The sequence below is a fragment of the Pygocentrus nattereri genome, chromosome 23, assembly GCF_015220715.1.
Source record: "Pygocentrus nattereri isolate fPygNat1 chromosome 23, fPygNat1.pri, whole genome shotgun sequence".
NCBI classification, from domain to species: domain Eukaryota; kingdom Metazoa; phylum Chordata; class Actinopteri; order Characiformes; family Serrasalmidae; genus Pygocentrus; species Pygocentrus nattereri.
The window spans coordinates 34,139,203-34,149,202 of record NC_051233.1 but is presented as its reverse complement, the minus strand read 5'-3'; the positions used below and the strand labels follow the sequence as shown (position 1 = coordinate 34,149,202).

General features: G+C 46.9%; 1 protein-coding gene across 4 annotated transcripts in view; it reads right to left on the bottom strand.

The window, feature by feature from the left end:
- Positions 1–6,974: 6,974 nt before the first annotated feature.
- Positions 6,975–10,000, bottom strand: part of tbc1d8b (TBC1 domain family member 8B) — a 28,706-nt gene continuing 25,680 nt past the window's right edge. For all 4 annotated transcript variants that reach the window (XM_037533403.1, XM_037533404.1, XM_037533405.1 and 1 more), the window contains one exon: positions 6,975–8,032. In XM_037533403.1, the coding sequence (XP_037389300.1) occupies positions 7,451–8,032 (582 nt within the window). In that variant the 3' untranslated portion in view covers positions 6,975–7,450. The remainder of the gene's footprint in view (positions 8,033–10,000) is intronic.

Genomic DNA, 10,000 nt, shown 5'->3' with positions numbered 1-10,000 from the left:
TAACACAGCATTTATAACATCTGGTCATTTGTTCCACATTGTTCCACATTGTTCCGCAGGAGTCATCCCTTACTGTTGTTTTTTGGGTAAATGTCATACCCCTGACATTCGTGAATGAGACACATCTTCATTCTTCTTAGCTGCAGCCTTTGCTCTTGAGACCCGAACCATTTTGTGGATGAATGGCTCAATCAGCCACCAAAATGCTATTAAGTGGTCATAGCTTGGGAACCTGTTGGTAAAATGATGCTGATGATTATTGTTATTATTATTATATGTATATAATATACTTTTCTACTATGATATATTTTTCTAATTTTAACAGCAGCCTGGTTGTCAAAGTGGCAGTGAATTGCATCTAAAGCTTTACTGCACGTTACCTGGTGTAAAATCGAATGTCCTCGTCGGAGCCGGAGAAACGTTGCAACCCAAAGGTTAGCTGGACATGCAACTCATGAAGCTGATTTCTCAGCTCCTCCACTTCACGGGACAGATCTTCATTTTCAGCGCAGGACATGTCTAGCGATGATGGCTCAGGAGCAGAACAATAATCATGATCCACTGTAAGATCAGCTGATGGATCTTCCAGGGAGGTAGGGTCAGCTGGTCTTTGTCTCCTCTCCCACACACTTAGCCGTGGAGCCTGAATGCTGTATCCGTTCCTTTCAAAAAGAAGTGGTACTGCATCCTTTGTCAGTCTTCTCCGACCTTCTGGGGTTTTTGGTTCAATCAAGTGGTCTGGTATGAAATGTCTGCTACAGACTTTTGTATGAGGCGAGACAGTAAATTGGTCCCGACGTATGTTTATTAGCCACTGGCTCCTGAGGTCACTACGCGCTGGAAAGCTATGAAAACTTAAACTGCCATTAAACTTCGCAGACGCCGGGCAAAGAGGAACACAACAGTGCTCTGAATATTTCTTACATTGTTTTTGGAAATTTTCCGACTTAAAAACTTTGCGCCGAACACTCATTTTGATATTACGCTAGCTGGGACACGTTGGAGCCGCAATATCTGAAAACGGAAATGCGTCACAGCCATGAGTGCAAGGAGTCCATTCCAGTGAAGTTGGGACGTTGTGTAAAACAAATAAAATCAGAATACGATGATCTGCAAATCCTTTTCAACCCATATTCAATTGAATCCACTACAAAGACGAGATATTTAATGTTCAAATGGATAAACTTTATTGTTTTTTACAAATATTCATCATTTTGAATTTGATGCCTGCAACACGTACCAGAGAAGTTGGGACGGGGCAACAAAAGACTGGGAAAGTTGAGGAATGCTCAGAAAGCACCTGTTTGGAACATTCCACAGGTGAACAGGTTAATTGGAAACAGGTGAGTGTCATGATTGGGTATAAAGGGAGCATCCCTGAAAGGCTCAGTCGTTCACAAGCAAGGACGGACGAGGTTCACCACTTAGTGAACAACTGTGTGAGCAGATAGTCCAACAGTTTAAGATCAACGTTTCATTATCTCCTCTGCAAATCGCACAACCTGCACACTCGATGCAATTCCCTCAAAATTACTCAAAGTACTGCCAGTCACTATAAACCCTCTTTTAACTATAGTAAACTCAATTCAATTCAATTCAATTCAACTTTATTGTCATTACGCAATACAGGGTAGTCCAGTATAACGAATCACTATCGGGCTACTTTTCCAGTGCAGTAATAAAACATGCACAGTAAATAGTATCACAACTTATAGTAACTCATCCCTTAGTCTGGGCCATGTTCCCAAAGCTTTTAGGTGGGCAGCCAGGGCACAACCAGGTGAACTGCCAGCTCTCCTCTCCTACAGCGACACCCCCCACCTGCATCTGTGGATGTAAAGCAGCTCAATGACAAATTACATTAATAAATAATTTACTGATCTGAAGTGTTTAAAGTGTGGAAACCTGGATTATTCACAGTCTGGAGGTCTGGGTCCACATCACACGGACCTGCAGTCTGAAACGACCACTTCAGTCTGGTAATGTGAACGCGATGTTTTCAGAGCTGTGGGACGCAAATCTGAGCCACAACCGCTGCGTCCACATTACTGACCAATACCGGTCACTCGCACATCGGTGTGAATCACCGTCCGAAAGATCGGATCTCATTAAAACATCAACGAGGCTTTGTTCACGCTGAGCGAGCTTCAGGAATTCTGGTCAGGAATTTTTTCTCATAAATACACCGAATTGAGCCGAGGAAATCAGCCGTTAACACAGTCTGTGTGTTTAAAGCTGCTTTATTTCACACAAACCACATCCAGTTCACAGACAGTGGCATCTGAGACGAACAGATAAACACAGAGAAACAAACAAAAACAAACATTCCTCAGAAAAGAAACACACCTCAGTCTTCTGAACGTGTGTGTGCTGTAAACGAAGTGGTAGAAAATAAAGTAAAAAAATCAAAGTAATATTAATGATACTGATGGTGATTTAATGATTGGTCATTGATCATTAATTAGCATGGCACGTTATTCTGACATCATTAAACATTGCGTCCCTGTTATTTCTACTTACAGCATCAACACTAATTCTACAATTTAATGATATTTAATCACTTTAGAGTTTTGGCCCTTATTACGCCTGTCCCTTCATTCATTAAGCTCATTTACATATTCTATTTACATATTTCTTCAACATAATGAGTTTCCCTGTATACATGTGTGCGTGTCTGTGTGTGTGTGTGTGTGTGTCTGTGTGTGTATATTGAATCAGTGTGTGCTGTAAAACTCACGCACACTCTTAGAACGGCCTTGTTGATGTTTTGGAACTGTCGGTTCTCGACGCTCACAGTACATCTGGGAAACAAAAGCTAAGCACAGAGTGAAAGCTAACCCCCTAGTGAAAGCTAACCACCGAGTGAAAGCTAACCACCGAGTGAAAGCTAACCACCGAGCGAAAGCTAAGCACCGAGCGAAAGCTAACCCCCTAGTGAAAGCTAACCACCGAGCGAAAGCTAACCACCGAGCGAAAGCTACCCACCGAGCGAAAGCTACCCACCAAGCGAAAGCTACCACCGAGCGAAAGCTAACCACCGAGCGAAAGCTAACCACAGAGCGAAAGCTAACCACAGAGCGAAAGCTAACCACAGGGCGAAAGCTAACCACAGAGTGAAAGCTAACCACCAAGCGAAAGCTAACCCCCTAGTGAAAGCTAACCACCGAGCGAAAGCTAACCCCCTAGTGAAAGCTAACCACCGAGCGAAAGCTAACCCCCTAGTGAAAGCTAACCACCGAGCGAAAGCTAACCCCCTAGTGAAAGCTAACCACCGAGCGAAAGCTAACCCCCTAGTGAAAGCTAACCACCGAGCGAAAGCTAACCCCCTAGTGAAAGCTAACCACCGAGCGAAAGCTAACCCCCTAGTGAAAGCTAACCACCGAGCGAAAGCTAACCCCCTAGTGAAAGCTAACCACCGAGCGAAAGCTAACCCCCTAGTGAAAGCTAACCACCAAGCGAAAGCTAACCCCCTAGTGAAAGCTAACCACAGAGCGAAAGCTAACCACATCTGGCCACTCCAGTGCTCCCTGGATTCCCAGCAGTGAAGACAATGAGAACCCTCTTTAAGGTTCTCCACTTTAAAGCAGGATGATGTTTTAGTGGGGCCTACAGCTCCACCTGCAGACTCATGCATGCTTGTGTTGGAGTTTCAAATTTGTTTTCCACAATTTTTCTCCCCAATTAATTAGTATGCAGCTCCACCCACGACTCAGGACTCCAGTAACACGACACCCCCGCTGCTACGAGGGCGAAGTCTCCCTCCGAGTTCGGAGAAGCTCCACCGCATCCGTTCAAACTGCCGCCAACGCAGCGTCACTGTGCAGCTGAACGCACTCGGAGGAGATGTCAACCGCCAGATCTCTGCACCGACTAGCGCCACGCTGGGTGATGGGGGGGGGCGGGGGGCTGTCCTGCCCACCCAAAGAGAACAAGGACAACTGTGGATTGCGCTCGATTGGCTGCGCTACTCGGTGAGCTTCCCAGGGCTAAACCTCACTGTGTGACTCTGGACACGACGCAATTGGCTACAGTGACATATACCAACAACCTGATTGGTCACCACTAAGTTAATTTGCATAAAGTTAGTCCAGAATAGCTGCTAAATATTTCAGCACCACACTGTCTGTTTAGGGACCGCGACCCTATCAGGATTAAGCGGTCAACGACGACGATGATGATGACCGCCTGTTTAGTTCTGCTTCAGTGATGTAGCAGGGCTGTCAACCACACACGCTCATTACAATATCAGGCCACGCCCTCACTGTCATCACAGAGGTCTGATCAGCCGTTTTTAAGCTGTGTTTTATTATATTTCTATGTTGTTTTGGTCTTTTTGGTTTAATATAATTGCATTTATCTCAGTATCATACAAATAATGTTCATCCCATATTTGACACTCACTTACCTACAGCTAATAAATAACACCGGTAATAATGCATTATCTGTTATAAACGTTGCTATATATATATATTTTGTGTGGAAGCACTTTATATTTCTGAGAGATTCTCATACACATTAATATTCCCTTATTCATAAGATACTGCATTTATAACACTCAACAGTTTTCCCAACATATTCCCAACTATACACACAAAGCCTTAATCTACACACACATTACAGAGGAAAGCTGACACACACACACACACACACACACACACACACACACACATATATGCTTTTGTGTCATTTATAAAGATGCAGTAAATAATACCCATCAATCAATAAACAAATTAAGATTCCATCTTTCACCAACAAACTAAGGAATCCAATCACCCAATCAGACTCTACTACACACCAAATCACCCAATCAGACTTCACTACCCCCTGAATCGCCCAGTCAGACTCCACTATACCATGGATGGTCCAACCAGACTGTAATACACCCTGAAACGTCCAATCAGACTCCACCACACCCTGAATCATCCAATCAGACTCTATTACACCCCTAGAAATGTATAGCGTCCAGTCAGATTCTACCACCCGTGAATTGTCCAATTAGACTCCACCACAACCTGAATCATCCAATCAGACTCTTTTACACCCCTGGAAATCTATAGTGTCCAGTCAGACTCTACCACCCCTGAATCGTCCAATCAGACTCCACCACACCCTGAGTCATCCAATCAGACTCTACCACCCCTGAATTGTCCAATCAGACTCCACCACACCCTGAGTCATCCAATCAGACTCCACCACATCCTGTATGGTCCAATCAGACTTCACCACACCCTGAGTCATCCAATCAGACTCTACTACCCCTGAATCGTCCAATCAGACTCCACCACACCCTGAATCATCCAATCAGACTCTACCACCCCTGAATCGTCCAATCAGACTCCACCACATCCTGTATGGTCCAATCAGACTTCACCACACCCTGAGTCATCCAATCAGACTCTACTACCCCTGAATCGTCCAATCAGACTCCACCACACCCTGAATCATCCAATCAGACTCTACCACCCCTGAATCGTCCAATCAGACTTCACCACACCCTGAGTCATCCAATCAGACTCTACCACCCCTGAATCGTCCAATCAGACTCCACCACATCCTGTATGGTCCAATCAGACTTCACCACACCCTGAGTCATCCAATCAGACTCTACTACCCCTGAATCGTCCAATCAGACTCCACCACACCCTGAATCATCCAATCAGACTCTACCACCCCTGAATCGTCCAATCAGACTCCACCACATCCTGTATGGTCCAATCAGACTTCACCACACCCTGAGTCATCCAATCAGACTCTACTACCCCTGAATCGTCCAATCAGACTCCACCACACCCTGAATCGTCCAATCAGACTCTACCACCCCTGAATCGTCCAATCAGACTCCACCACATCCTGTATGGTCCAATCAGACTCCACCACATCCTGTATGGTCCAATCAGACTTCACCACACCCTGAGTCATCCAATCAGACTCTACTACCCCTGTATGGTCCAATCAGACTCCACCACACCCTGAATCATCCAATCAGACTCTACCACCCCTGAATCGTCCAATCAGACTTCACCACACCCTGAGTCATCCAATTAGACTCTACCACCCCTGAATCGTCCAATCAGACTCCACCACACCCTGAGTCATCCTCTACCACCCCTGAATCGTCCAATCAGACTCCACCACACCCTGAATCATCCAATCAGACTCTACCACCCCCGAATCGTCCAATCAGACTCTACCACCCCTGAATCGTCCAATCAGACTCCACCACACCCTGAATCATCCAATCAGACTCTACCACCCCCGAATCGTCCAATCAGACTCTACCACCCCTGAATCGTCCAATCAGACTCCACCACATCCTGATTGGTCCAATCAGACTCCACCACACCTTGATTGGTCCAATCAGACTGTACTACACCCTAAATCATCCAATCAGATTCGACTATGCTTCTGGAAAACTACAGCATCCAATCAGACTCCAGCAGGCTCCTGGGTCAGTGTGTGGAGTCCAAACTGACGGAGAGGCTCCGTGTTGATGCGCCCAGGCTCCGCCCACTAATGCTTGGTTTTGTAATTGCTGCTGTGAGATTAGATCAGCTACAACTAGCAGCTACTAAAGAACACAAAAGACCGTGTATGAGTTTTACCTGTAACGGAGTCAGACAAACACGTGACCGCCGGCATAATCAGACTGACTGTGTGTGTTTATGGCTTTCGGGGGGGCAGTAGCTTTGCTGTGGTTTAATGTTTTATTTTTACAATTTTAAGAACGCTACCCTGTGTGTGTGTGTCTGTCAGCTGGTCCCTGTGAGTGTAAAGTGTATATCAGTGTGTGTATGAGCGAGTGTGTGAGAGAGTGTGTGTGCGTGTGTGTGTGAGAGTGAGTGTGTGTATGTGTGTGAGAGCAAGTGTGAGTACGTGTGTGTGTGAGAGCGAGTGTGAGTATGTGTGTGAGTGGGTGTGTGTGTCTGTCAGCTGTGTATATCAGTGTGTGTTTAGTGTGTGTGTGAGCAAATGTCTGAGCGAGTGTGTATGTGTGTGTGAGAGCGAGTGTATGTGTGTGAGTGTGTGAGCGAGTGTGTGTGTGTGTGAGTATGTGTGAGTATGTGTAAGTATGTGTGTGAGTGTGTGTGTGTCTGTCAGCTGGTCCCTGTGAGTGTAAAGTGTATATCAGTGTGTGTTTAGTGTGTGTGTGAGCAAGTGTGTGAGCGAGTGTGTGTATGTGTGAGTGTGTGAGCGAGTGTATGTGTGTATGTGTGAGTGTGTGAGCGAGTGTGTGTATGTGTGTGTATGTGTGCGAGTGTGTGTGTGTGTCCGTCAGCTGGTCCCTGTGACTGTAAAGTGTGTATCAGTGTGTGTTTAGTGTGTGTATGAGCGAGTGTGTGTGTGTGTGAGAGCGAGTGTGAGTATGTGTGTGTATGTGTGTGAGTGGGTGCGTGTGTGTGTGTGTCTGTCAGCTGGTCCCTGTGAGTGTAAAGTGTGTATCAGTGTGTGTTTAGTGTGTGTCTCTGATCTGGTTCCTGCGCGCATTCTCAATGAGCGCCTGCGTGTCAACGGTTCTCTCGAAGAACCGAACGACAGCCGGCTCGTTCAGCAGAGACGCCAGAATCTGTTCAAAAGAAAAGCTCCAGTCCTCGCCCCCCGCAGGGGGGTCACCGGGGCTGTCCACAGGTGTGTCGAGGGCGGAGCTGCTGGTGCCTGTGGGGCTGCTGGTGGCGGAGGAGGTGGGGGATGTGGGGGAGCGGGGGCTGGTGTCTGAGGGGCTGGAGTCAGGATCAGGTGGGGGAGATTTGGGGGAACTGTCACCTCCTGTAGGGGAACAGGGGTCAGGGGTTAGTGATGTAGGGGCAGAGTCTGAACCTGCGGTGGACTGAATGGGGTCAGGGGTAGTTTGAGGGGTAATTTGGGGGGAAGTTTGGGGTGATTTTGTTGGGCTGGTCTCCTGCAGTCTCCGCCCCACCTCCTCCATGCGCAGCAGCAGGCTGGTTACCCGGGCAACAGCGCGGTACAGACTCTCCTCCTCCTCGTCACCGTGGAACACACTGTACAGCGTTTTAGACAGCCGGACAAACTGGTTCTGCAACACACACACACACACACACACACACACACACACATAGGAACATTGTACTTTGTTGATTGTTGCATATGTTCTTAAATTCACCTTTAAAGCCAGTTTCATGCGACATGATACCCACATATTATTATCTCAGAATGTTCAGAACAATCTCGGCTCTCTGATCTGGAGCTCTGTGTACAGAGAAACTCTTAATATCTCCTGTGAAAACAGCTTTACTGATGTGCTCAAACTGCTTCGATGCTTGAAAGGTGTTTCCAGTCACCGGATCACTAAAGTAGCAGAAGGTATGAATAAAGTAGCAGATGAAAGTTCTCCTCATCACTACTTTCCAAACCTGCTGCCATCAGCTTCAGCAGCTGGAAACTCTCTGACGGCGTTTCACACGAGTCTCCGATGTGGACTGAATGAAGAATGAAGGGTTTCCGGCGTGACGGTCAGTCCTTAGTGATTTCCTGAGTGTCCGTCGGTTTCACACAGAATGTAGACGGACACACGAATCCAGCAGCTCCACATGGTGAAAGGCAGATGACGTGTATCTCAGACCCTCTTCACAGGCTCATAACTCCGGATGGGAGTGTGGTAGGATCTCATGATCAGATGGAATGGAAAGGGCGGCTCTGCGGATTCAGGAAGGGTTTGGACTGGATTTCTGAGCTGGATCTTCACAAAAAATACATCAAATTTGACGCAACTTTGCATCTGTTGACCCCAGAGGGTTAATCGCATGCTGGCCACTGTACTGTACACTACTGACAAAGAGTAGCATTCAGTATACAGAACACACTGATACAGTACACAGTGTACACTGGTGCACTATGCAGTTAGCGTTAGTCTCTCTATCAGTGTTCAGCCTCTCTGGCCCCAGCAGTCCTGCTTCCCCCTAGTGGCCCATGATAACTAGCGTCCTTGTGACTTGACAGATTTAGTCCAAATCAGGGCACATCAGTATAAAAGAGGCATTCTGTCCCCCTGTCCTGGGGGGCTACTCAGCTAAGACAAAGTAAAGAGGGGTTCACACTACAGGTTTTCAGAAAACGTGAGATGAACTGCTCAGTCCTGAAGGTTCACACTGTTTTTCTCGGCACGTCTCCCAACAACAGGGTCGTAACTGTCAACCAGCTGTGCTATGATATTTAGGGAGCTTTCAGACCTGCCCTGTTTGGACCGAACTATAAAAGCAAGCATGAAAGGTGCCTCAGACTAAAGGTCTGACCCAGCCTGATCAAACTGACCCACAGTTCAGGTTGTTTGCAGTGTTAAAACACTTTTTTTTAGGTGGCTCAGACTTTTGGATCAATTAGAGGCAGGATATCATCACCCATTAAACAACAGAGGAAGAAGAAGAACCGGAAGAGCAGTAAAAACGAGCCGCTGAGAAAACAAAAGAATGCAGAACCTTCCCCTCATTTTCTCTGAGAATGAGTGACAGGTTATGACATGACATGACATGAGAGGAAGGCAGGCCACATGCAGACAGCATGTAAAGGAAGTTTAGAGGCAACAGAATTAATCTATACATTCATTTTTCTCCAATAAAATGGAAAAGGCTGCCCGCTGAACTGACCACATGCTGATGTTAGGACATCTGAGTCTAACTCAGCAACTGCAGCCGTCACTGAAGACCCGCCCTCCTTTTGATCTGATAGGACAGGACAGAAAAAAACCCTACAGAGTGTCCACACCTCCACTGTACCATCTGTGGAGGAGAAGAAGAATCACTGAACGAGGCTGTTTGCCATGTCGGGGTACAGTGGAAGAGCCCCACGTCACAGAGGCCTCAATAACAGTAATCACACCCAGCCCCCCATCAAGGTCAGCACAGCGTAAGCCTGGGGGGCTCTGGACCTGCCAAGCTGCTGTCCAGAAGGCGGGCTTCATGTCAGCCTTCACATCCGTCCATTCACTCCGCTCAATGACTCAGACAGAAACCTGGATCTCTCCACAGATCTCGGTGACTCCAGATGC